Source organism: Nomascus leucogenys, chromosome X, assembly GCF_006542625.1.
Source record: "Nomascus leucogenys isolate Asia chromosome X, Asia_NLE_v1, whole genome shotgun sequence".
Classification (NCBI taxonomy): domain Eukaryota; kingdom Metazoa; phylum Chordata; class Mammalia; order Primates; family Hylobatidae; genus Nomascus; species Nomascus leucogenys.
In genome coordinates this window covers 37,035,678-37,062,080 of record NC_044406.1, presented here as the reverse complement: position 1 = coordinate 37,062,080, position 26,403 = coordinate 37,035,678, and the positions used below count along the sequence as shown (strand labels likewise).

The 26,403-nt window shown below is 45.8% G+C and overlaps 2 protein-coding genes and 1 non-coding gene across 11 annotated transcripts in view; 2 read left to right on the top strand and 1 right to left on the bottom strand.

Annotated features, from left to right (window-relative positions):
• The first annotated feature begins 3,804 nt into the window (after window positions 1-3,804).
• TRO (trophinin) lies at window positions 3,805-14,385 on the top strand. Of its 7 annotated transcripts, XR_004028805.1 has the most exons (14): window positions 3,805-3,895; window positions 5,235-5,308; window positions 5,603-6,793; window positions 7,476-7,580; window positions 7,695-7,758; window positions 8,014-8,093; window positions 8,617-8,708; window positions 9,462-9,541; window positions 9,635-9,677; window positions 10,089-10,151; window positions 10,713-10,827; window positions 11,647-11,754; window positions 13,695-13,985; window positions 14,158-14,385. XR_004028805.1 is itself a non-coding variant. In XM_030807601.1 (13 exons), exons 2-12 carry the CDS (start codon window positions 5,264-5,266, stop codon window positions 13,972-13,974), a joined length of 4,206 nt encoding a protein of 1,401 aa, XP_030663461.1. In that variant the 5' UTR covers window positions 3,805-3,895; window positions 5,235-5,263; the 3' UTR covers window positions 13,975-13,985; window positions 14,158-14,385. The 7 variants fall into 7 exon arrangements, 6 of the variants coding, with proteins under 6 accessions (XP_030663461.1, XP_030663462.1, XP_030663465.1 ...); XM_030807601.1 differs by having other exon boundaries at window positions 11,647-13,985; XM_030807602.1 differs by having other exon boundaries at window positions 3,807-3,895; window positions 5,220-5,308; window positions 11,647-13,985.
• LOC115833462 lies at window positions 10,351-10,479 on the top strand. The gene has a single exon (XR_004028893.1). It is a non-coding gene; the product is annotated as a small nucleolar RNA SNORA11 (small nucleolar RNA).
• A 1,505-nt stretch (window positions 14,386-15,890) lies between the features above and the next one.
• Window positions 15,891-26,403, bottom strand: part of PFKFB1 (6-phosphofructo-2-kinase/fructose-2,6-biphosphatase 1) — a 62,684-nt gene continuing 52,171 nt past the window's right edge. For 2 of the 3 annotated variants that reach the window (XM_003276322.3, XM_004092400.2), the window contains exons 11-14: window positions 20,497-20,626; window positions 17,887-17,949; window positions 16,751-16,815; window positions 15,891-16,392 (exon numbers count right to left, since the gene is read on the bottom strand). In XM_003276322.3, coding sequence (XP_003276370.1) covers window positions 16,333-16,392; window positions 16,751-16,815; window positions 17,887-17,949; window positions 20,497-20,626 — 318 coding nt within the window. In that variant the 3' untranslated portion in view covers window positions 15,891-16,332. The remainder of the gene's footprint in view (window positions 16,393-16,750; window positions 16,816-17,886; window positions 17,950-20,496; window positions 20,627-26,403) is intronic. The other variant, XM_003276323.4, reaches the window with a different exon arrangement.

Genomic DNA, 26,403 nt, shown 5'->3' with positions numbered 1-26,403 from the left:
TAATGACCTTTAAGATCTTCATTTATGGTTATTATATATATATATAAAATCACAGTTTCTTTATCTACTTGTTGATTGATTGATGAGTATTTGGGCTGGTTCCATATTTTTGCAATTGTGAATCGTACTGCTATAAACATGCATGCACAGGTGTCTTTTTCATATAATGACTTCTTTTCCTCTGGGTAGATACCCAGTAGTGGGATTGCTGGATCAAATGGTAGATATACCTTTAATTCTTTAAGGAATCTCCACACTGTTTTCCACAGTGGTTGTACTAGTTTACATTCCCGCCAATAGTGTAAAAGTGTTCCCTTTTCACCACATCCATGCCAACATCTATTATTTTTTAATTTTTTTTTATTATGGCCATTTTAGCAGGAGTAAGTTGGTATTGCATGTGGTTTTGATTTCAGTTTCCCTGGTAGTTAGTGATGTTGAGCATTTCTTCGTATGTTTGTTGGCCATCTGTATATCTTCTTTTGAGAATTGTCTATTCATGTCCGATTTTTGATGGGATTGTTTTTTCTTGCTGATTGATTTCAGTTCCTTGTAGATTCTGGATATTAGTTATTTGTCGGATATATAGATATATATATTAGTATATACTAATATATATATAAGTACACATATTAGTATATATTAGTATATATATCTATATATCTGGATATAAATTATTTGTCAGATATATAGATATATATTGTATGTTATATTATATACATATATAATATATAATATAACATATATCATGATATATTATATAATATATAATATTAAGTAATATATACTATATATTATATATATATCACAGTTTACTTGATTGATGGGCATTTATATATATACACACACATATATATATTTATATATATACACACATATATATATATTTATATATATACACCATAGAATGCTACCCAGCTATGAAAGGGTATGAAATAATCACATTCTCAGCAACCTGGATGGAATTGGAGACCATTATTCTAAGTGAAGTTAACTCAGGAATGGGAAGCCAAACATCATGGTATGTTCTCACTTAAGTGGATGTTAAGCTGTGAGGATGCAAAGGCCTAAGAATAATACAATGGACTTTGGGGACTTGGGGGAAAGGGTGGGAGGAGTTGAGGGATAAAAGACTACACACTGGGTACAGTGTACACTGCTCGGTGATGCATGCACCATAATCTCAGAAATCACCACTAAGGAACTTATTCATGTAACCAAACACCACTTTTTCCCTGAAAGCCTATTGAATTTAAAATTAAAAAAAAAAACAAATACAACTGATTTTTGTATGTTGAATTGGTTTCTTAGTTATTTTTTGTAGATTCTTTATCTATGTATAAAGTTATGTGGTCTGCTAACAGGGACAATTAAACTTTTTTTTCCAATTTGGATTACATTTCTTTCTCTTGCTGAGGATGTCAGTACTATGTTGAATATAAGTGGTGAGAGCAGGCATACTTGCTTTATTCCTGACCTTAGAGAAAAGGCTTTCCACTTTTCACCATTGAGTAGGATGTTAGCTATAGGTTTGTTGTATATGAGCTTTATTGTATGGAGGTACGTTTCCTTTTATACCTAATTTGCTGAGAGCTTTTTTTTCAATCAAGAATTATTGTTGAATTTTATCAATGCCTTTTCTGCATCTACTGAGATGATCATGTGGTTTATGTCCTTTACTCTGTTAAGGTATTTTATCACACTTAGTGATTTGCATGTGTTGAACCATCCTTGCATCCTTGGGATAAATTACACTTGATCATGATGAATGATCTTTTTAATATGGTGTTGAATTTGGTTTGCTAGTATTTTGCTGAGGATATTTGCATCTATGTTCCTCAGGGATACTGGTCTGTAATTTTCTTTTCTTCTAGTGTCTTTGTCTGGTTTTGGTATCAGGGTAATTCTGGTTCTGTAAAATGACTTTGGAAGTGTTTCCTTCTCTTCAATGTATTGGTAGAATTTGAAAATTATTGATTTCATTCCTCTTTAAATGTTTGGTAAAATTCAGCAGTGGATCCACCAGGTCTGGGGCTTTTCTTTGATGAGAGACTTTTATCACTGATTTAGTCTCCTTTCTCATTACGTATCTGTTTAGATTTTCTATTTCTTCATGCTTCAGTCTTGGTAGGTTTTATGTGTCTAGGAATGTATCCATTTCTTCTAGGTTATCCAATTTCCTGGCATATAATTGTTCTTAGTATTCTCTTAAAATCTTTTGCTTTTCTGTGGTATTAATTGTAATGTCTCCTCTTTCATTTCTGATTTTGAGTCTTCTCTTGTTTTTTCTTAGTTGATCTAGCTAAGGGCTTGTCAATGTTATTTATCTTTTCATAAAACCAACTCTTGGTTTCACTGATTTTTTTCCTACTGTTTCTCTAATCTCTATTTCATTTACTTCTGCTCTGATCTTTATTATTTCCTTTTTTTCTACTAATTTTGAGCTTATTTGTCCTTCTTTTTCCAGTTCCTTGAGGTGTGATGTTAGACTGTTTGGGATCTTTTTTCTTTTCGATGTGTGTATTTATTGCTATAAACTTCCTTCTTAGAAGTGCTTTTGCTGCATTCCATAAGTTTTAGTATGTTGTGTATACATTTTCACTTGTCTCAAGATATTTTAAATTTTCCCTTTAATTTTTTCCTTGACATATTGGTTATTCTGGAGTATGTTTTTTGATTTCCATATATTTATGAATGTTCCACAATTCTTATCATTAATGATTTCTAGTTCCATACCACTGTGCATATATTACTTGATGTGATTTCAATATTCTTAAATTCGTTAAGGCTTGTTTTTGGCCTAACTTATGATCTATCCTGGAGAATTTTCTATGTGTGCTTGAGAATTATGTATATTCTATTGGATAAAATATTCTGCAGGTCCTTTTTGTCTAAAGTGTAGTTCAAGTTCAATGTTTCCCTACTGATTTTCTGTCTGGATGATCTGTGAATTGTTGAAAATGGGGTCATGAAGTCTCCTACCATTATTGTATTGCAGTCTACTTCTCCCTTCAGATCTATTAATATTTGTTTTACATATTCAGGTGCTTCTATGTTGGGTGCATATATTAAATATATTTATAATTATTAGATATTCATGATGATTTATCTCATTATCATTATATAATGACCTTTAAGATCTTTTATGGTTTTTGACTTTATTTTATTTGACATAGGTATAGTTATCCTTGCTCTCTTTTGAATGATTGAATGAATAAATAAATGCCATGAATTGTTTTCTGCATGGGGGAACAGTGCACCATGTCACAAGAGACAGTCTAAGTTGATATTTTTAAAACATCAGTATAGTCATTGTGGGATCAATAAAAACTTTTCATAGATTTTTATACATTACTGTTTTTATTCTGAATTGCAAAAGATGGATGGGCACCCTATCTTTTAGTGTTTAGAGCCTCTAAATGTTTTAACCTGGTAATACTTGAAAGACAGAAATGAATATGACCTAGTCCCCTGCTCCAGAGCAGCTCTAGGGAAGAGAGACATAGACACAAGGTATAACAACACTATGTAAATAGTGTTGGGATAGAGGGTCTGTAGGAAGGGTTGGTGTGGAAGTTCAGAGAAGCACATTCCTCCTAGGGGAAACAGGAGAATCAAATAGGAACAGAGATACAGAGTGGGGAATAGAGAAGTCAAATGGAGAATAAGAGGGAGTGATAACTGAATAGGGGTAGTAAGCAGAAAAAGGGAGCTACATTGAGGAGAATGGAAAGTTGAAAGTAGGTATGGAGCGGAGGAGACTGACAGGCAGGGACGGAGACCCCCCTCTGGAGGCGGAAAGAGGCAGGACCACTTCCGGCCAGGGAGGGGGATAGGCTCAGACACAAGGAGAGGGTTGGAGAGAGCAGACGCCTTCTGGATTCAAGAAGACGAGGTGAGCTGAGGTGCCTGGCTTTAGTGAAGACCCTGTGGGGGCTTCCTGGCTGCGGCTTCGACGTGCCTGACTCCACACTCCCCTAAGGTTTGAAGAAAACCTGCTGGAGGTTTGGGACCTAACCGCATCAAAGTCGCCTTTAGCGGTGCCTGGACCCAGTTCGCACGGGAGAAAGTAGGAGGCAGAATCCCCTTTGGGCCACAGAAAGGAACGATCTGGACTCGGTTCGGGCCGTGGAAGGGAGGGATGCAGACCTAGTTGGGACTGCAGAAAGGAAGGATCAAGAAATCCTTCAGACGGTAGCAAGAAGGGAGGAGGATACACACAGTTCGGGAGGGAGATAGGGAGACGGCAGGACTCCGTTTAGGCTGGAGAAAGGTGGCAGGACCCTGTTTGGGCCACAGAATGGAGGGATTGGGACCCAGAGAAAGGAGTGGGCAGCATCCCTTTTGAGCAACGGAAAGGACCAGACTCAGACAGGAGAAAGGAGGGTATATGACCCGGTTGGTTCCGGTTTGAAAGGGAAGAGACAGGACCTGGTAGGGTTTGAGAACAGGAATACACAGAAGGTTCATACACTTGGATTTGGGGGTGAGGTATTCATGTTGCAGAAAGGGCGGAGCTGCACACTTGCAGACGTGGAAAGAGCGGGGAGTGGTGTTGGTTGGGGAAGGGGTGATGCAGCGACGTACCGCAGAGCGGAGGGAGGGGGCTTATTAAAGGAAGGGAAGGTGAAGAGAAATGCTGCAGAGCGGAGGGAAGGGGGTGTATTGGGAAGGGGCGGTGCGTGGCAGTACCGCAGAGGAGAGATGGGCGGTGTTGGGGTAGGGGCGGTGCGGAGTGGTACTGCAGAGCGGTGGGAGGGGGCTAGTGTTGGGGGAAGGGTTGGATCGAGACGTGATGCAGTTAGAAAGAGTGGGTCGGGGTGGCGCCAAGATGTTCTGTTGCTCTGAGAGCAGGGGGCAGATGTGGGATTGAACTGGTTAGAAACTGTCCGGTTTACCAAGGCGCATGCGCGCGGAGGGCCTTGAAGAACCGGTTCTTTTGGGATAGAGGTGGGCCTAAGATGGGGGGTGGGCGCCTCTAGTCGGTGCGCATGCGCACTATCGAGTTGCGGAGGGGGCGTGTAAAGGGGCGGGGTCGTAGAACTGACCCTCTTGGAGGCAAAAGGAGCTGGGCCTTGGAAACCAGGTGGCCTGGGTTTTTTAGGTATGAAAACCCAGGAGTTGAAGGGATTAGGGCCCAAGGTTACATGAGACTCCCCTAAGTCAGGATAGGTGAGATGTCTGATGAATCTCCCCCTCCCTCTCATTCTCTAACTCAGGCCCATTCCCCTCAGGCTCACCTGTTACTCGGCCTCCCAGAAAGATGGATAGGAGAAATGACTACGGATATAGGGTGCCTCTATTTCAGGTGAGGCCTCTCTGCATTCTCTCAAGGCCATCTGCCCCGTCCTGAGTTCACTTACTGCTCTTCAGACCCCTTCCACCGTGTAGTTTCATAATTCCCTGCCTAACTCGTCTCAGTCCTCCCTTACATGGTGAAGGGGAGGAGAGGAAAACCTGCCTCTTTTCCTTCCTTGCTCCCTACCCCTTCCCCTACCCCATTTTAATTAACCACTGCTCAGAGGAAGGGAAGGCCTTTGTGGAAAGGGATGGGCTTTAGGGAGGCCAGATGGCCCAGAGGATGGTAATCCTAAGTGTGTAGGGCCCTCTGCCTCCCCCGGGGAGCCTGGGGCTTCCCTTCCCTCCAGATATACAGACTGAAACCACAGAAGAGGACAGTGTCTTGCTGATGCATACCCTGTTGGCGGCAACCAAGGACTCCCTGGCCATGGACCCACCAGTTGTCAACCGGCCTAAGAAAAGCAAGACCAAGAAGGCCCCTATAAAGACTATTACTAAGGCCACACCTGCTGCCCCTCCAGTCCCAACTGCCAAAGAGATTGCCACCAATAAGCCCAAAATAACTTGGCAGGCTTTAAACCTGCCAGTCATTACCCAGATCAGCCAGGCTTTACCTACCACCGAGGTAACCAATACTCAGGCTTCTTCAGTCACTGCTCAGCCTAAGAAAGCCAACAAGATGAAGAGAGTTACTGCCAAGGCAGCCCAAGGCTCCCAATCCCCAACTGGCCGTGAGGGTGGCACTACACAGCTCAAGTCACCCTTGCAGGTCCTAAAGCTACCAGTCATCTCACAGAATATTCACGTTCCAATTGCCAATGAGTCAGCCAGTTCCCAGGCCTTGATAACCTCTATCAAGCCTAAGAAAGCTTCCAAGGCTAAGAAGGCTGCGAATAAGGCCATAGCTAGTGCCACTGAGGTCTCACTGGCTCCACCTGCCACCCATACAGCTACCACCCAAGGCCAAATTACCAATGAGACAGCCAGTATCCACACCACAGCAGCCTCCATCCGAACCAAGAAAGTCTCCAAAGCCAGGAAGACAATTGCTAAGGTCATAAATACTGACACTGAGCATATAGAGGCTCCAAATGTCACTGAGGCAGCTACCAGGCAGATTGAGGCCTCAGTAGTAGCTATCAGGCCCAAAAAACCCAAGGGCAAGAAGGCTGCCAGTAGGAGCCCAAATTCTGTCTCTGAGCTCTCTGAGGCCCCACTTGCCACTCAAATGGTCACAAACCAAGCCCTGGCAGCCACCCTGCGGGTCAAGAGAGGGTCTAGGGCTCGGAAGGCTGCCACTAAGGCTCAGGCAACTGAAAGCCAGACTCCAAATGCTGACCAAGGGGCCCAGGCCAAGATGGCCTTTGCTCAGACCAACGTAAGTGCCCTTGAGACTCAGGTTGCTGCTGCTGTCCAGGCCCTGGCAGATGACTATCTGGCTCAGTTGAGCCTGGAGCCCACAACCAGGACCCGGGGCAAGAGAAACCGAAAGGTGAGATCTCTGACATTGCCATCCTTAACTTTGTGCTTCTTTTCCATTTCTACCCTTCTAGTTTGTTCATTTCTTCTATAAAAGTTTTACTTTGAGCTAGTCCCTGTGTTCAGATAGGCTGTGGAAGATGCTGAGAAAAAGGTGATGTAGTTTCTGCCCCCTAGCAGTTCACAGATTGGTGAGGAAATAAGACATCCATACACTCAGCTACAACCTGTATGTAATTCTACTTGTATTTAAATAGTAGTTACCACGTGCCAGGCTTTGTGTTGGGTACATTTACACAGGGTATGTCTGAATGTTTTGAAAGTAACTCTTACCAACAAGGGATCATAGGTCCCAGTTTTACACTTAAGAAAACTGAGTCCCAGAGAAATGAAGTGACTTGTCCAAGAGGTACCAGCCAGCATAATTGGTGGTAGCCAAAGGAAGAGAAAGACCCTTAGGCTCTTATCTTGAGTTGTTCCTGGCCTGGCAGAGGAATGAAATTCCTTCCTGGAAGACAGTGAAAGATAAGCTCAGGACTCAGGGTGGCCAATGGCAAGGTCAGGATCAGGCTCCACTACAGCAAGGCTGAGGGAGGAGGTTAGAGGGACTTTCTGTCTGGAGCAGGCAAGGTGAGGAGACAGAGCCATCTCTTTCACCTGGTGACTCTGGACATTCCTTCTTTCTGATGATGAAGTCCAAGCATCTGAATGGGGATGAGAGAAGTGGCAGTAATTACAGGCGGATCCCATGGGGCCGGAGGCCTGCGCCACCGCGAGATGTGGCCATTTTACAAGAAAGGGTAAGAATCCAATGCTGTCCAGTCTCTTCTCTTCTTCACCTGCCCTCTTCTCTGCCACCTTCCAAGCTTTCTGCAAGCATGTTAAGATCTCTCCATCTATTCCTCTCCTCCCAGGCTAATAAGTTGGTGAAATACCTGTTGGTTAAGGACCAGACAAAGATCCCCATCAAACGCTCAGGTAGTGTCCTACCAACCCTCCTCCTTGAGCTCTCCTCTCCACTCCCCTCTCCTCCCATAGCCTGGGAGTAACACTTTATGTCCTTTTTGTTTTGTCATATCTCCACACCTGCCCTCCTCGCACTCTGCCATGGCTGGCATCTCCCATTAACTCACTTCAGGTCTCTGATTGCACTGACCCAACAGGACTGGCAAAAGGGCTGCAGCTCTGTGGCCCCTGCTAAGCTCAGCTACTCTCACTTCTCCTTTTCTACAGACATGCTGAGGGATGTCATCCAAGAATATGATGAATATTTCCCAGAAATCATTGAACGAGCAAGCTACACTCTGGAGAAGGTGAAGGGGCAGTGCTGGTGGATGGGCACAATGGGGAAGCTTTGAATCGAGCAAAGACATACATGTCCCTTTTGGAGAGAATCACAGAGACATGCTAATCCGGCCCCATTACTGTGTGAATGGGCAGACAGTGGCCTAGGGAGAAGTGTAGACTTGCCATGGGTCACACAGCATGTCAGTGATGACAGCATGGCTAGGACAGAGGCCACTCAACTTAGTCTCAGCTTCTATCCATAGTTGGACACATTCTGCATGTATTTCAGATCTCACCTGTCCCTTGTATCCCCATTCTCTGTCTCCCTAGATTCCTGCTCATCACAAAGATGATGTTGATGACAATAGTACATTTGCTGCATGTTTACTGGGTGCTAGGCACTTGGCTGTGTGCTGTATGTGCGTTATCTGACTGATTTCTTACACATGCAAACCCCCTAAGTACACTGGGAGTTTTAGGATGCCCGGAAAGTTCACTGATACCTAAGCTGAATTTTGTGATCTCACAGGCTGTTCTTTTACTTGGCAGATGTTTCGAGTCAATCTGAAAGAAATTGATAAGCAAAGTAGCTTGTATATTCTCATCAGCACTCGGGAATCCTCTGCAGGCATACTGGGAACGTAAGCTGGGAAAGGGCTGGAGTGGGAAGGAAGCTTCTGCTTTTATCTGTGCTGCTACCCCTTCTTTGTCCTACTTCCCCCATCCTCTTAGAGAGTCAGGAAAAACAGGGTCTCAAAAGCCCTGTCTCAGCACCTGCTCATAGTTGGAGCCCTGCTCATAGTAATGGCACCTGATTATGATTCACTGAAGGGTATAGGAGCCTAGGGTGGGACATTCCTGCTGTCAGGTTTGCTGTCTCTGTAGAAGCTTCCCAGGAAAGCAGGCCTGTCATTGCTTGCCTCTGCTGATGGAGTGCCTGGCCTGGCTTTGACAGAGTGGTTCTCAAGGAGGGCTTCCTGGTGTGGGTGGATCAGGATGCATGAAGTGCAGGAGTGTCAGTGGGGCTGAAGGTTCTGGGAGAGAAAGAAGGGACTCACATTGACTGAGTGCTTGTGTTGTACCAGGTTGACAGCCATTCTTCCATCTTCTTGGCAACCTGAGGAAGGGAGAATATGATTTTCCCATTTTACTGAATAATAGACCGAGGCTTGCAAGGTCTAAGTGCCTTGCCCAGGGTGGCATAGAGCTGGAAGCAGAGACTGGGCAGAATTCTGTATCTGGGGAATCTGGGAGAGGCTAGCCTAGTGAGCTGGCTGGTGTGTCTTTTGCGGATGGCTGCTGAACATAAACCTTCTTTCTGTCCTGTTGAAACATAAACCTTCTTTCTGTCCTGTTGAAACATAAACCTTCTTTCTGTCCTGTTATTCCCTTAGGACCAAGGACACACCCAAGCTGGGTCTCCTCATGGTGATTCTGAGTGTCATTTTTATGAATGGCAACAAGGCCAGTGAGGGTGAGTGGCTGGGCTTGCAGCTGAATGGGTGGCCATGGTCTGGATTCCATGTGTTCAATTTCTGTCCCTGTCTCCTCTTGCCTCCCCTCACAGCTGTCATCTGGGAGGTGCTGCGCAAGTTGGGGCTGCGCCCTGGGTATGATTGGGCTCTCAGCGCGTGCTGTCCGTGTTGTCCTTTGGCAAGAGAGGATGGTCCTAGGATTGCATCAGTCTGGTGGTCTGATGGAGCGGGTGGGGTGCTGGACTGGGTAGAGGGCCCAGGGTTCTGACCTGGATGGATGATGGGCAAATGGTCCTGAACTCTCTGCCGTCTCTCTCCTTTATGTCCTGTGTTCTAAGCTGAGATGTTAGATAGACCTTCGGGGATCCCTGACAAAGAGGCATCCGGTCTTAACTGCTTGCTTCTAGTGGCCATGTGCTCACTACTTTCTTCGCTTCATTGAGACTGCCCCATGTGCTAGAGAGTTCTCTTCCATGTTGGGAAATGCCTCTGCCCTCATCTAGGCAGTTCTGATCTGTGTTCATGGGTTATTTTTCCCATTGTCAGGGTGAGGCATTCACTCTTTGGGGAAGTGAGGAAGCTCATCACAGACGAGTTTGTGAAGCAGAAGTAAGTGGTGTTTGGGGCTTTGTCTGGCCCTGAAGTGTTCTGGGTATACTGATCTGGTTCAGAAAGTGCTTAGTCAGTGCCTTTCTTACACTAGCTTTAGAGGGATGGGCATCCTGTGTCCTAGAACTGATACTGTCTAAAATTCCCATGGGCAGACCTTTCCAGGACTGGGCCAGACTCAACACAAGGCCCTTGCAGTGGGGTGTGCTCAGAGCAGAGGCCCTTAAGAATGGCTCCTCTGTTTACAACACACCCAACAGGAATCTGGGCTTACTCCTCACAGGTGGCATGATACTTTGGCCTTCCTGTGACATCATGCCCTATACATGTCTCGTCTGGAGAAGCCCAAGGGACTGCTTTGCACAGGGCCAGTGGGAAATGGCTCAGTATTGGAGGCCAAGACCATAAACTGTGTTTGGTAGTGAGTCTGGGGCTGGAGGGTCTTAGAAATCCTTCTCCAGGGGCTGTTTGTATTTGTTTGGAGGAGGTTGCCACCTGGTGTCTAGTGCTTAGACAGCGGGCTTGCTTGGTTAGAAACAAGTTTCATTTCCTTTTTCCAAGGTACCTGGAGTACAAGAGGGTCCCTAACAGCAGACCACCTGAATATGAGTTCTTCTGGGGCTTGCGCTCCTACCATGAGACTAGCAAGATGAAAGTCCTCAAGTTTGCATGCAAGGTAAGAGGAGAGCTGCCTGAGCTTGGCATATTAAGGCAATGGGACACCCTTGGCTGGGGCAGGCAATGCACAGGGATGGGCAGGTACAGAGCAGCCTGCAGCTCATATATAAACATGTGGAGCCTCCTTTATGTCCTAGGGTGCTGCTAGATATATAGTTTACATCATCTCATTCATTCTTCATACTTTGTATTAGTCAGCATGGGCCGCCATAACAAAACACCATAGACTGGGTGGATTAAAAAACAAATTTATTTTCTCATAGTTCTTGAGGGCGAGAATCCTAGGTCAGGGCCCACCAGGGTCAGTTCCTGGTGAAGGCTCTCTTCCTGGCTTGCAGATGGCTGCCTTCTTGCTGTATCCTCACGTGGCTTTGTGTGTGAGAGAAGAGAGCAAGCTTTCTGGTGTCTCTTCTTATAAGGACACTAATCCTGTTGATCAGGACCCCACCCTTATGGCCTCATTTAACCTTAATTACCTCCATAAAGGCCCTCTCTCCAAATACAATCACACTAGGTGTTAGGGATTCAACATACGAATTTGGGGGCGGGCACAACCCTTCAGTTCATAACATATTTACTCTCTATCATTTCCCATAATTATAAAGACACTTAGGCTAAGTGAGGTTAAGTAACTTGTCCAAGGTCATATAGCACGTAAGTCATCAGAGCTGAAACTGGAGTTCAGAACTGACCCATGATAGAGCCCCAGTAACTAAGAATTTTAAAAAAGTATCACTACTAGTTTAATACAAAGCCCATAGGTTAATACATGATTACTAGGGTTGTTTTCTTATTATGATTATCATCCCCATTTCAGGTGCAGAAGAAAGACCCCAAGGACTGGGCTGTGCAGTACCGCGAGGCAGTGGAGATGGAAGTCCAAGCTGCAGCTGTGGCTGTGGCTGAGGCTGAAGCCAGGGCTGAGGCAAGAGCCCAAATGGGGATTGGAGAGGAAGCTGTGGCTGGGCCCTGGAATTGGGATGACATGGATATCGACTGCCTAACAAGGGAAGAGTTAGGCGATAATGCTCAGGCCTGGAGCAGATTTTCATTTGAAATTGAGGCCAGAGCCCAAGAAAATGCAGATGCCAGCACCAGCGTCAACTTCAGCAGAGGAGCTAGTACCAGGGCTGGCTTCAGCGATGGTGCTAGTATTAGCTTCAATGGTGCACCCAGCTCCAGTGGTGGCTTCAGTGGTGGACCTGGCATTACCTTTGGTGTTGCACCCAGCACCAGTGCCAGCTTCAGCAATACAGCCAGCATTAGCTTTGGTGGCACACTGAGCACTAGCTCCAGCTTCAGCAGCGCAGCCAGCATTAGCTTTGGTGGTGCATCCAGCACCAGCACTAGTTTCAGCAGTGAAGCCAGCATTAGCTTTGGTGGCATGCCTTGTACCAGTGCCAGCTTTAGTAGTGGAGTCAGCTCTAGTTTTAGTGGTCCATTCAGCACCAGTGCAACTTTCAGTGGTGGAGCCAGCTCTGGCTTTGGAGGCACACTCAGCACCACGGCTGGCTTTAGTGGTGTACTCAGCACTAGCACCAGCTTTGGCAGTGCACCCACAACGAGCACAGTCTTCAGTAGTGCGCTTAGCACCAGCACTGGCTTTGGAGGCACAGTCAGCACCAGTGTCTGTTTTGGTGGCTCTCCCAGCTCCAGTGGTAGCTTTGGTGGTACACTCAGTACCAGTATCTGCTTTGGTGGCTCTCCCTGCACCAGCACTGGCTTTGGAGGCACACTCAGCACCAGTGTCTCCTTTGATGGCTCTTCCAGCACCAGTGCAAATTTTGGTGGTACACTAAGTACCAGCATCTGCTTTGATGGCTCTCCCAGCACCGGTGCTGGCTTTGGTGGTGCTCTCAACACCAGTACTGGTTTTGGTGGTGCTATGAGCACCAGTGCTGACTTTGGCGGTACACTAAGCACCAGTGTCTGCTTTGGTGGCTCTCCTGGCACCAGTGTCAGCTTTGGCAGTGCACTCAACACCAATGCTGGTTTTGGTGGTGCTGTCAGCACCAGCACTGACTTTGGTGGTACACTAAGCACCAGCGTCTGTTTTGGTGGCTCTCCCAGCACCAGTGCTGGCTTTGGTGGTGCACTTAACACCAATGCCAGCTTTGGCTGTGCCGTCAGCACCAGTGCCAGCTTCAGTGGTGCTGTCAGCACCAGTGCTGGCTTCAGTGGTACACCAAGCACCAACCCTGGCTTTGGCGGTGCATTTAGCACCAGTGCTGGCTTCGGTGGGGCACTTAGTACCACTACTGACTTCGGTGGTACTCCCAGCAACAGCATTGGCTTTGGTGCTGCTCCCAGCACCAGTGTCAGCTTTGGTGGTGCTCATGGCACCAGCCTCTGTTTTGGTGGAGCTCCCAGCACCAGCCTCTGCTTTGGCAGTGCATCTAATACTAACCTATGCTTTGGTGGCCCTCCTAGCACCAGTGCCTGCTTTAGTGGTGCTACCAGCCCTAGTTTTTGTGGTGGACCCAGCACCAGTACCGGTTTCAGCTTTGGCAATGGGTTAAGCACCAGTGCTGGCTTTGGTGGTGGCCTAGGCACCAGTGCTGGCTTCAGTGGTGGCCTAAGCACCAGTTCTGGCTTTGATGGTGGGCTAGATACCAGCGCTGGCTTCGGTGGAGGACCAGGCACCAGCACTGGCTTTGGTGGTGGACTGGGCACCAGTGCTGGCTTTGGTGGTGGACTGGTCACTAGTGATGGCTTTGGTGGTGGACTGGGCACCAATGCTAGTTTCGGCAGCACACTTGGCACCGGTGCTGGCTTTAGTGGTGGCCTCAGCACCAGCGATGGCTTTGGCAGTAGGCCTAATGCCAGCTTCGACAGAGGACTGAGTACCATCATTGGCTTTGGCAGTGGTTCCAACACCAGCACTGGCTTTACTGGCGAACCCAGCACCAGCACGGGATTCAGTAGTGGACCCAGTTCTATTGTTGGCTTCAGCGGTGGACCAAGCACTGGTGTTGGCTTCTGCAGTGGACCAAGCACCAGTGGCTTCAGCGGTGGACCGAGCACAGGACCTGGCTTCGGCGGTGGACCAAACACTGGTGCTGGCTTTGGTGGTGGACCGAGCACCAGTGCTGGCTTTGGCAGTGGAGCTGCCAGTCTTGGTGCCTGTGGCTTCTCCTATGGCTAGTGAGGTTTCAGGTAACTGCAATATTTCCATAGCCAGGACCCACAGGGATGGGTATAAGAGCTGGGAGATGTTATAAGAAACACTAACGCAGGAGAGCAGGGTGGAAAGTTGAGGGCAATTAAGGAATTATGAGAAGACAGTGTATTTGGTGCTAAAATGTGTTCCTATTTGTTTTGTTTTCAGATTTATTCCCCATGTTTACAGATACCACTAATAAATTGCAGTAGTCCTTCCCATGGAGCCAAAGTACATCCTTGGAATCTTTGTCCACACAGCAGTCAAAGCAGCTATGGCCAATCGGCTGAGGGTGTCATGTGATGGAAAAATCTGTTTGCTGTTCATGCTTTATTGTTTGCTTTCTGTGTGCTGTCATATTTTGGTATCAGAGTTACATTAAATTTGCAAAATGAATTGTAGTTTTTTTCTGTCTTTTAATGTGCTTAGGTAGTTGTGGAGTGGGATCTTGGGTTCGTAGAAGAGCTGGAGATCAGCATAGTTCTTTGGAGAACGTGGGGCTCCAGCTTTTGGCTCAAAGGCAAATATGACTTCAGCAGGATAGAGGCCTGGGGAAAGCATGGCAGGCAAGAGGATAACAGCTTGAGGAAAGATATGGAGAGGGAAAGCCTGGAGCAGAAGGCAAACGGAGAGGCTTCTGGACAGTAAGCACAGATTCATTTTGAATCACTGGTGTAAGAATGGAGGGAAGGGCAGAGGTCACTAGGGGTGGACATAAGAACAAGGGAGGGTTTAATTGGGATAGGAGAGGAAAACTTGGGCATATTGTATAGACTGTGGGGCAAAAGCTAACAGGAACAGGAGATCGATATGGAAGAGTCAGGAATTGACTGAAGTAGCCCATCCCTGAGAAGACGACCCTGACTTTGAACAGACCTAAGGGTGGCTGTGGATGCAGATAAATATAGATCTGCTTCAAGCAGGGATCAGCAACTTCTGTAGTAGACAACAACAACAACAAAAAAAGGAGAGGTGGATTATACAAGGTTTAGATCTTGCTGGGTGGTTGTGATGTACGGACAAGGGAACAAAGGCAGCAAGTGTATGAATCTGTCACTGGTACCTGGCTTATGGTAGCTGCATGGAGAGTAGCTGAAGAGATGGCCCATAGTATCCAACATAGTTAGGGACAGAACACTAAGGATAGATTGGGGGACAATAGAGCATTCAAAGGACTCTGCTCTTGATGCTGTACAGCAACAAATATTGTTCATTCAAAAAATACTATAGGGCTGGGCACAGTGGCTCATGTCTTTAATCCCAAGCACTTTGGGAGAGGCCAAGACGGGAGGATCGCTTGAGCCCAGGAGTTTGAGACCAGCCTGGATAACATAGTGAGACTTCGTCTCTACAAAATAATTGAAAATTAGCTGGGCATGGTGGTATGCACCTGTGGTCCCAGCTCCTTGTGAGAGAGGCTGAGGTGGGAGGATCGCTTAAGCCCAGGAGTTCGAGGCTGCAGTGAGCTGAGATTGCACCACTGAACTTCAGCCTGGGTGACAGAGTGAGACTCTGTCTCAAAAAAAAAAAAAAAAAAAAAAAAGAAGGAAATACTACATATATGCCTCCTGTATGGAGGCACACTGCTAGGGATTCAGTGGATGACAGAGAGTTGTAAGGACTGGGGTAGTAGGTGGGCAGTGGTCAGACAGTTGGATGCTTACATTTAAAAAGTCAGACCAGGGAGATGATACCAAAATCCATGGAGTAGGTGGTTGAAGGGGAGAAGATGATCACTGGAGTTGAGGGGTCAGGGGACTGTGAGGCCAAAGTATTGGTTGGATCACTCACATAAACAGTGAAATCACTCAGGATGGCAGCAAGAGTTGGAGAAGAAAGGAACACTTGGCTCAAGTGCCAGATTCTTCTCTGAGTGTAAGGATGAAAGTGTCATGCCCACAGCCACCTTGCTGGAACAAGGCCCACAGGAACTCACAGGCACCTATCTTCTCCCCCATCTTTGGAGGTGCTACCGTAGAACTTTTCCCTCCAGGAAGTCCTCACCCATTCCATGCCCTTACAGCAGCAGAGCTGGGTCAGGATTAGGATCAGTACCTTGAGAACAATTGGAAAAGCCTCGCCATGACCTCCTCCTCTCCTCTTGTAGGCAATAAGTCTTTATTTGTCAGAGAATAGGAATTAAGAAAGAAAGTTTCCTCCAGAGCTAGATAGCTCCTTGGTTGCGGCCAGTAAGCGAGGCTTGTTTGGGAGTTGTGGAGGACTTCTTCACTGGAAGTGGGGTGCCTCAGTGAGGCCAAGGCAGAGTAGGAGAAGAGCAAGGATAGCATTTCCTAAAGGTGGAAGGCGATGAGGACACAGGCAGTTTGGCTTCTTGGAAGGGGCTCAGTAGTGGGCTGGGACAGTATCCAGGGCTTCCTCAGGTTCCCGGGTGATGTCCACATTCTGAGGAGAGAGCGCAGGATTAATAGGAAGGAGACAGCAGTGCCGGGCCCCAACCTCTCCCCTGCCTCTTGTCCTCATTGCCAGGCTCCCCTCTTTCAGCCAGGCCTGGATCCTGACCCTCAGGTAGGCCTGGGAGAATCTCAGCCTGAGGCCTTTTTGGCGGGAATTGCCCCAGCCTTGCATCTCCATGGTGCCTTGGGTCTGGGCTGTGGTTTCCGCATTTCTGGGTGCTGGTTGCTTCATCTGTTGGTGCAAAACACCCAGGCTTGGTGGGGTTGGGGCAGCCTTTCTGTGGAGAAGGTGCTTTCACCATGTGCTGTGTCCACAGCCAGCTTGGGCCATAGAGTCCCCCACCTACCTCAGGCTTCTCCCGGTGTGTGTTCACGGCCTCCACATTCAGGTAGATGGATTCCACTTTGCAGCCTTAGAAAAGAAAAATCCATCTGTCCATAAGCCCCCAAAGTAGGCACAGGTCTTCCCTGAGGTATCACCTCCCCCCACCCCCATCACCAGCCACACCCCCAGCTTCATACTGTGTACAGATCATGACTCGCCTGTATGGAGGAGAATTTAGACAGCTATGTGATTGTGGAGAAGACACCAGGCCTAAGAGGCAGCCAACAGGGCATCCTGTCACCTCTGCCCCTAACAGTCTTAGTTCTCTGAGCTTCAGTTGCTCATTTGTAAATGGGGATGGAGATGAGAGATGAACTCTGGCTGCCCACAGCTCTTGAGGTCCGCAGGACAGCAGTCTCATCTATGTAATATTGATGTAGCTCTGCGGATCCTCCAAGCCGTGTTAGGTGGTGAAGAGGTGGAAGAGTCCTGGGGCCACTGCCTTGGGCGATCAGTGCCAGGCAAAGTTTATCTGGAGGACAATGTGGTTGTGGCAACACCAGGAGTATGCAAGTTCACATGGGAGTTTTAGGGAACCTGAAGACGGAGGAGGGTGCATCATTGGGGCTTGGGGCTGACAGAGGGGGCCTAATGCCTGTGGAAGCTCCCTTAGCTTCATCCCTGTGGACTGCACCTTACTCCAGGCTTCAGTAGGTCATCTGCCCTGTTCGCACCCCAGAATAGATTTGATTCTGCCCCTCCCTTGTTCACGAACCTTTCATAGCTAATGTCCCAAGAAAGAGCCTGAACTGCCCAGGCTGGTCTTTGTGCTCTTTCTCCAATACGGCCCTAACCTACAATTTTCCTCTGGTCCCTTTGGGGAATCCCCCTTCCACAGCTTGGTGCTCTGTGCTGGGTGCTCTGGCAGAGACACAGAGAGTCAGAGCCAGCCCCAGATTTAGAAGCCATCCTACTCTTTCCCTGTTATCCTACTACCATCAGTCCCACCCCCACCACCCACCCAGGGAACCTCCTGCAGGACATCCACCCACCCACCCAGGAAACCTCCTGCAGGACTCTTCTGGGCAAATGGTAGGCACTAGGGCCATGCTCATAGCCTCTATATGCCTGTCCTTCGATCAGGGTGGGAGTACTTACCATAAGCCACAGGAGTGAGTTTGAGCACTGTGTGCAGAGGGCACTTGAGATATGGAAGCTCATCTAGAAAGGAACAGGAAGCAGCCCTCAGAGGCAGGGTGCTGGTCAGGACACAGCCTCCCCAGGCCCCCAGGCTTGCTGGATGCTCCCCATTCCATGTCCCCTTGCCGTGGTGGGGCCTCACCAGGGGCCCACTCCCCCCACCCTGCAGGGGCAGCACGAGAGCACCTGGGAAGAGAGGAGGAGAGCAGGGAGGCAGGAATGCCCTGGAAAATGGTGGTGGACTGGACTGCGTGTCCTGCAGGAGGGTAGGGCCAGCCACCCTGGAGACGGCCACCACCTCACTCACAGGACAAATGAGACCCAGGCAGGCTTCTCTCCCGCCCCAAGCCTGGGGCCTTCGGCAGACCCCACACCGCAAAGGCCCACAGTTCACATTAGCAGGTGTTTTCTGAGACCCTGCTGTGGCAGTGGACAGCTCCCACAGCCTTCGCCCAGCCTGGCCTGCTCCCTCTGATCATCCCTGCCCCAGGCCTGGCGATGGACGAGCATTTGTGCATTCACTTGTTTCCAGTTATTCACATTATGCATAAAGTTGCTCTGAATATTCATGTGCATTCTTGTCTGGGTCTATGTTTCCATTTCTCGGGCAAGCCCAAGAGGTGGGGACAGTAAGCCCATTTCATGGTCTCAGCCAACTGAGGCTCTGAGAGGGAAAATGCTCTCCGCAAGTCACACAGCCAGGAAGCAGCAGAGCAAGGCCTTGAACCTGGGACCCTGTGATGTCAGAATGCATGCACTGGCCCCTACTGTCAACTGCCCCTGCCATCCAGGGGCTTGCAGTGACCTGGGGGTGATATACCCACCTGCTAGGCACTCTCTCCTGACACCCACTTTCCCGCCCACCTGCACATAATGCTCCCCATTTCCCTTCATTTTGCAGGATCACCACCCCTCATGGCTTCCCTCAACAGCAGGTTCCACCCTAGGTTTCTGAGGCCTGCCACTGCCCTCCCAGCCTCCTGAGATATTAGGTTGGCTTTTTTCCTTCCTGGGCATCCATCCTGCTGCTCCTCCTTGTTTTGGTCATCATCAGGCCCTGGGCCAAGGGTGTTTTGCCCACTACCTCATGACACACTTAAAGATAGATTGAGGTACTACTGTACACCCTCCTTGTACACTTGAGGAAACAGAGTCAGAGAAGGGAAGTGACTTGCCTGAGATCTCTGACCCAGCTCTGCCACTGCCTCCACTAGTGACCTTGGCCCAGGCTCTTCTCTCTCTGGTCCTCAGTGTTCCCATTTCACAGGACAGGATTGGACTAGATGTACTCTGAGGGTGCCCCAGCCCTGAGGTTCTGTGGGTCTGCATTCTCAGTCACATCATCTCTCTGGGCCTTGCTCCTAAGTAACGGGGTGGGTGGGTGGGGGGGGTGAGAACATCTGTCTCACAGGTAGCCTGTGTGTAAAAAGCACTCCACACATATCTGAGACGGGAAGTCCTCTGGCATGTACCTGGGATCAATGTCTATCCCTCACACTCTGAGCCCCATGACCTTGTGCCAGTCGCTTCACCTTTCTGGATCTCCCATTCCCTCATCTGGACAATGGGAGTTACAGCACCTGCCTCATGGTCTCAAAACATTGCCCTGAAAAGTAGAGATGTGAACACAGAGAAATCTACCAGTGCAAGGACCCCCACCGCACATCCTATCACCTATTTCCAGTGAGGAAACTGAGGACTAGGCAGAGGAAATTCCTTATTTAATGTCAAGTTCTCAAGTGCCCTGGGTTCCAATTCTGGATGACTCCATATTACAGTGTTCTTTATTTTCAAACTAGCATCATAAAAAGATCCAAGACTGTAAAACATTGTAGACATTGAATATAATTTTGCACTGTTCTGAGACACCTTAAAAATATCCTGGAAATGCTAACACTTCAGCATCCACATTGGAAATGGAATCTCATGTCTGAAAGTGATGTAACAGTTTTTTTGCCAGGCCAGCTGCCCCAGTTTGCAGTTCAGCCTATGCAGTCAGTGTGTAAATACTCTGTAAATGCAATGCCTAGATATTTTTTAAAAATAAATTATCATTTGAAAAACAATTTAAAATGAAAACATCACTATCTTGGGGAAATTACCCCTATAGCAAGGACAGAAACTTGTAATCAGGATCATGAAGCTATGAAAGGCCCTACTATCACCTGATGGTAGCATGCTTCACAGAAATACTAGCTCATCTTTTCCAGATTGAGGCAGGCTGCTAACGTTGGCTTTGAAAATGTTAGCTAAGAATAATACTATACTAATAATAGCAGTTAACATATAGCCCATACAATGTGTCATGAACTGTTCTAAACTTTTTACTTATGTTATTTAAAATTCATCATTATTCTCCCCATTTTACAGATGAGGACACTGAGGCCAGAGAAGTTAAAGTAATTTGTGAAAGGCAGTACAGCTAGTATGTGAAAGAGAAAGAATCTGAACCTAGGCATCCTTGTTCTAGATACTCTTCTCTTAACTACTAAGATACAGACATCTAATTGTTGGTGTCAGTGTCTCAAATACCATCAAACTTTCCCAAAACAGAGATTAGGGTAGTACCTGAACTTTTATCCAGGAAATAGGCCAGGAGGCAGCGCATGACAGCCTGGTGGCAGATCACCAGTACATTCTCCTGTCGTTCTAGCTCCATTATCACTGGCTCCAGACGCTGAACCAGATCCTCATAGGACTAAACGTAAGAGAGATACTTGAGTGAGAAAGGAAGATGAGGCACATTTGTCCAGAGGGGAAGAACTCTAAACTAGGAATCAAGAACATTTGGTTCCAGTGCCAGTTCAATTGTTGACCCAGCAGTATGACCTTAGGCAACTCACTTCCTTCTTAGGGTCTTAGTTTCATTGTCTGCTAAATGGGGGCTATCAATATAGTGGACTAAATAAATGTATCAATACAGTGGACTAAATAACAATAACAACAATACAACTCCCCACTGCAAATTGTCTTCTTAAGTGCACTGCTGACCTTTCACAAAAATAAAGAAAATTTTATAAATATAGGGTCTCAAAATAGAGAAAAACTGAAAAAAAAAGTGATAAGTGGATGTAGAAGCCACAGCTGCCCTGGGGGCATTTGTCAATCATAGTAACTAAGAGTTTTGAGTTTTAAAAATGAAAAAATTAATTCAAGATGGATTAAAGACTTATATGTTAGACCTAAAACCATTAAAATCCTACAAGAAAACCTAGGCAATACCATTCAGGACATAGGCGTGGGCAAGGACTTCATGTCTAAAACACCAAAAGCAATGGCAACAAAAGGCAAAATTGACAAATGGGATCTCATTAAACTAAAGAGCTTCTGCACAGCAAAAGAACCTACCATCAGAGTGAACAGGCAACCTACAGAATGGGAGAAAATTTTTGCAACCTACTCATCTGACAAAGGGCTAATATCCAGAATCTACAATGAACTCAAACAAATTTACAAGAAAAAAACAAACAACCCCATCAAAAAGTGGGCAGAGGACATGAACAGACACTTCTCAAAAGAAGACATTTATGCAGCCAAAAAACACATGAAGAAATGCTCATCATCACTGGCCATCAGAGAAATGCAAATCAAAACCACAGTGAGATACCATCTCACACCAGTTAGAATGGCCATCATTAAAAAATCAGGAAACAACAGGTGCTGGAGAGGATGTGGAGAAATAGGAACACTTTTACACTGTTGGTGGGACTGTAAACCAGTTCAACCATTGTGGAAGTCAGTGTGGCGATTCCTCAGGGATCTAGAACTAGAAATACCATTTGACCCAGCCATCCCATTACTGGGTATATACCCAAAGGACTATAAATCATGCTGCTATAAAGACACATGCACACGTATGTTTATTGCGGCACTATTCACAATAGCAAAGAGTTGGAACCAACCCAAATGTCCAACAACAATAGACTGGATTAAGAAAATGTGGCACGTATACACCATGGAATACTATGCAGCCATAAAAAATGATGAGTTCGTGTCCTTTGTAGGGACATGGATGAAACTGGAAAACATCATTCTCAGTAAACTATCGCAAGGACAAAAAACCAAACACCGCATGTTCTCACTCATAGGTGGGAATTGAACAATGAGAACTCATGGACACAGGAAGGGGAACATCACACTCCGGGGACTGTTGTGGGGTGGGGGGAGGGGGGAGGGACAGCATTAGGAGATACACCTAATGCTAAATGACGAGTTAATGGGTGCAGGAAATCAACATGGCACATGGATACATATGTAACAAACCTGCACATTGTGCACATGTACCCTAAAACTCTAAAGTATAATAAAAAAGAAAAAAGAAAGAAAAAAAAAACCGTACAGCAGTAGAAGACAAGGCCTTGGGTGTGCACAAGGTGGGGAGTTAAGACTGAGACTCTCACATAAATCTGAGACCCTCAAAGGCCAAATCTTTACACTCTAAGTGCAAACTAGAAAAAGTTCCTTAACAAGCAAAAAGAAACAACAAGAAAATGTGTCTGTCTCTCCTTGGCTCTCAGGGGAAATAAGTGAAAATCCTCCTGTATCAAATTCATACATAACAATATTAACCTTAAATGTAAATGGGTTAAATGCTCCAATTAAAAGACACAGACTGGCAAATTGTGTAAAGAGTCAAGACCCATAAGTGTGCTGTATTCAGGAAACCCATCTCACATGCAGTGACACACATAGGCTCAAAATAAAGGGATGGAGGAAGATCTACCAAGCAAATGGAAAACAAAAAAAGACAGGGGTTGCAACGCCTAGTCTCTGATAAAACAGACTTTAAACCAACAAAGATCAAAAGAGACAAAGAAGGCCATTACATAATGGTAAAGGGATCAATTCAACAAGAAGAGCTAACTATCCTAAATATATATGCACCCAATACAGGAGCACCCAGATTCATAAAGCAAGTCCTTAGAGAGCTACAAAGAGACTTAGACTCCCACACAATAATAATGCGAGACTTTAACACCCCACTGTCAACATTACACAGATTAATGAGACAGAAAGTTAACAAGGATATCCAGGAATTGAACTCAGCTCTGCACCAAGCGGACCTAATAGACATCTACAGAACTCTCCACCCCAAACCAAAAGAATATACATTTTTTTTCAGCACCACACCGCACTTATTCCAAAATTGACCACATAGTTGGAAGTAAAGCACTCCACAGCAAATGTAAAAGAACAGAAATTATAACAAACTGTCTCTCAGACCACAGTGCAATCAAACTAGAACTCAGGATTAAGAAACTCACTGAAAACTGCTCAATTACATGGAAACTGAACAACCTGCTCCTGACTAGTGGGTACATAAGGAAATGAAGGCAGAAATAAAGATATTCTTTGAAACCAACAAGAACAAAGATATAACATACCAGAATCTCTGGGACACATTTAAAGCAGTGTGTAGAGGGAAATTTATAGCACTAAATGCCCACAAGAGAAAGCAGGAAAGATCTAAAATTGACACCCTAACATCACAATTAAAAGAACGAGAGACGCAACAGCAAACATTCAAAAGCTAGCAGAAGGCAAGAAATAACTAAGATCAGAGCAGAACTGAAGGAGATAGAGACACAAAAAACCCTTCAAAACATTAATGAATCCAGGAGCTAGTTTTTTGAAAAGATCAACAAAATTGATAGACCGCTAGTAAGATTAATAAAGAAGAAAAGAGAGAAGAATCAAATAGACGCAATAAAAAGTGATAAAGGGGATATCACCACTGATCCCACAGAAATACAAACTACCAGCAGGGAATACTATAAACACCTCTACACAAATAAACTAGAAAATCTAGAAGAAATGGATAAATTCCTGGACACATACACCCTCCCAAGACTAAACCAGGAAGAAGTTGAATCTCTGAATAGACCAGTAACAGGCTCTGAAATTGAGGCAATAATTAATAGCTTACCAACCAAAAAAAGTCCAGGACCAGACAGATTCAGAGCCGAATTCTACCAGAGGTACAAGGAGGAGCTGGTACCATTCCTTCTGAAACTACTCCAATCAATAGAAAAAGAAGGAATCCTCCCTAACACATTTTATGGTTTTGGTATCATCCTGATACCAAAGCCAGGCAGAGATACAACCAAAAACGAGAATTTTAGACCAATATTCCTGATGAACATTGATGCAAAAATCCTCAATAAAATACTGGCAAACTGAATCCAGCAGCACATCAAAAAGCTTATCCAACATGATCAAGTGGGCTTCATCCCTGGGATGCAAGGCTGGTTCAACATACGAAAATCAATAAACGTAATCCAGCATATAAACAGAACCAATGACAAAAACCACATGATTATCTCAATAGATGCAGAAAAGGCCTTTGACAAAATTCAGCAGCCCTTCATGCTAAAAACTCTCAATAAATTAGGTGTTGATAGGACTTATCTCAAAATAATAAGAGCTATCTATGACAAACCCACAGCCAATATCATACTGAATGGGCAAAAACTGGAAGCATTCCCTTTGAAAACTGGCACAAGACAGGGATGCCCTCTCTCACCACTCCTATTCAACATAGTGCTGGAAGTTCTGGCCAGGACAATCAGGCAGGAGAAGGAAATAATGGGTATTCAATTAGGAAAAGAGGAAGTCAAATTGTCCCTGTTTGCAGATGACATGATTGTATATCTAGAAAACCCCATCGTCTCAGCCCAAAATCTCCTTAAGCTGATAAGCAACTTCAGCAAAGTCTCAGGATACAAAATCAGTGTACAAAAATCACAAGCATTCTTATACACCAATCACAGACAAACAGAGAGCCAAATCATGAGTGAACTCCCATTCACAATTGCTTCAAAGAGAATAAAATACCAGGAATCCAACTTACAAGGGATGTGAAGGACCTCTTCAAGGTAAACTACAAACCACTGCTCAATGAAATAAAAGAGGATACAAACAGATGGAAGAACATTCCATGCTCATGGGTAGGAAGAATCAATATCGTGAAAATGGCCATACTGCCCAAGGTAATTTATAGATTGAATGCCATCCCCATCAAGCTGCCAATGACTTTCTTCACAGAATTGGAAAAAACTACTTTAAAGTTCATATGGAACCAAAAAAGAGCCCGCATTGCCAAGTCAATCCTAAGTCAAAAGAACAAAGCTGGAGGCATCATGCTACCTGACTTCAAACTATACTACGAGGCTACAGTAACCAAATCAGCATGGTACTGGTACCAAAACAGAGATATAGACCAATGGAACGGAACAGAGCCCTCAGAAATAATGCCGCATATCTACAACTATCTGATCTTTGACAAACCTGACCAAAACAAGCAATGGGGAAAGGATTCCCTATTTAATAAATGGTGCTGGGAAAACTGGCTAGCCATATGTAGAAAGCTGAAACTGGATCCCTTCCTTACACCTTATACAAAAATTAATTCAAGATGGATGAAAGACTCACATGTTAGACATAAAACCATAAAAACCCTAGAAGAAAACCTAGGCAATACCATTCAGGGCATAGGCATGGGCAAGGACTTCATGTCTAAAACACCAAAAGCAATGGCAACAAAAGCCAAAATTGACAAATGGGATCTAATTAAACTCAAGAGCTTCTGCACAGCAAAAGAAACTACCATCAGAGTGAACAGGCAACCTGCAGAATGGGAGAAAATTTTTGCAATCTACTCATCTGACAAAGGGCTAATATCCAGAATGTACAAAGAACTGAAACAAATTTACAAGAAAAAAACAAACAACCCCATCAACAAGTGGGTGAAGGATATGAATAGACACTTCTCAAAAGAAGACAATTATGCAGCCAAAAGACACATGAAAAAATGCTCATCATCACTGGCCATCAGAGAAATGCAAATCAAAACCACAATGAGATACCACCTCACACCAGTCAGAATGGCCATCATTAAAAAGTCAGGAAACAACAGGTGCTGGAGACGATGTGGAGAAATAGGAACACTTTCACACTGTTGGTGGGACTGTAAACTAGTGCAACCATTGTAGAAGTCAGTGTGGCGATTCCTCAGGGATCTAGAACTAGAAATACCATTTGACCCAGCCATCCCATTACTGGGTACATACCCAAAGGATTATAAATCATGCTGCTACAAAGACACATGCACACCTGTGTTTACTGCGGCACTATTCACAATAGCAAAGACTTGGAACCAACCCAAATGTCCAACAATGATAGACTGGATTAAGAAAATGTGGCACATATACACCATGAAATACTATGCAGCCATAAAAAATGATCAGTTCATGTCCTTTGTAGGGACATGGATGAAGCTGGAAACCATCGTTCTCAGTAAACTATCGCAAGGACAAAAAACCAAACACCGCATATTCTCACTCATAGGTGGGTATTGAACAATGAGAACACTTGGACACAGGAAGGGGAACATCACACCCCGGGGCCTGTTGTGGGGTGGGGGAAGGGGAGAGGGATAGCATTGGGAGATATACCTAATGTAAATGAGGATTTAAT

Bases quoted from the DNA above. Each gene is read 5' to 3' on its own strand.
- TRO (XM_030807601.1), top strand. From the start codon at position 5,264: ATGGATAGGAGAAATGACTACGGATATAGGGTGCCTCTATTTCAG. The intron at 8,094-8,616 runs GTGAAGGGGCAG...TTTACTTGGCAG, and splicing joins CAAGCTACACTCTGGAGAAG to ATGTTTCGAGTCAATCTGAA. The intron at 9,542-9,634 runs GTGAGTGGCTGG...CTCCCCTCACAG, and splicing joins TGGCAACAAGGCCAGTGAGG to CTGTCATCTGGGAGGTGCTG.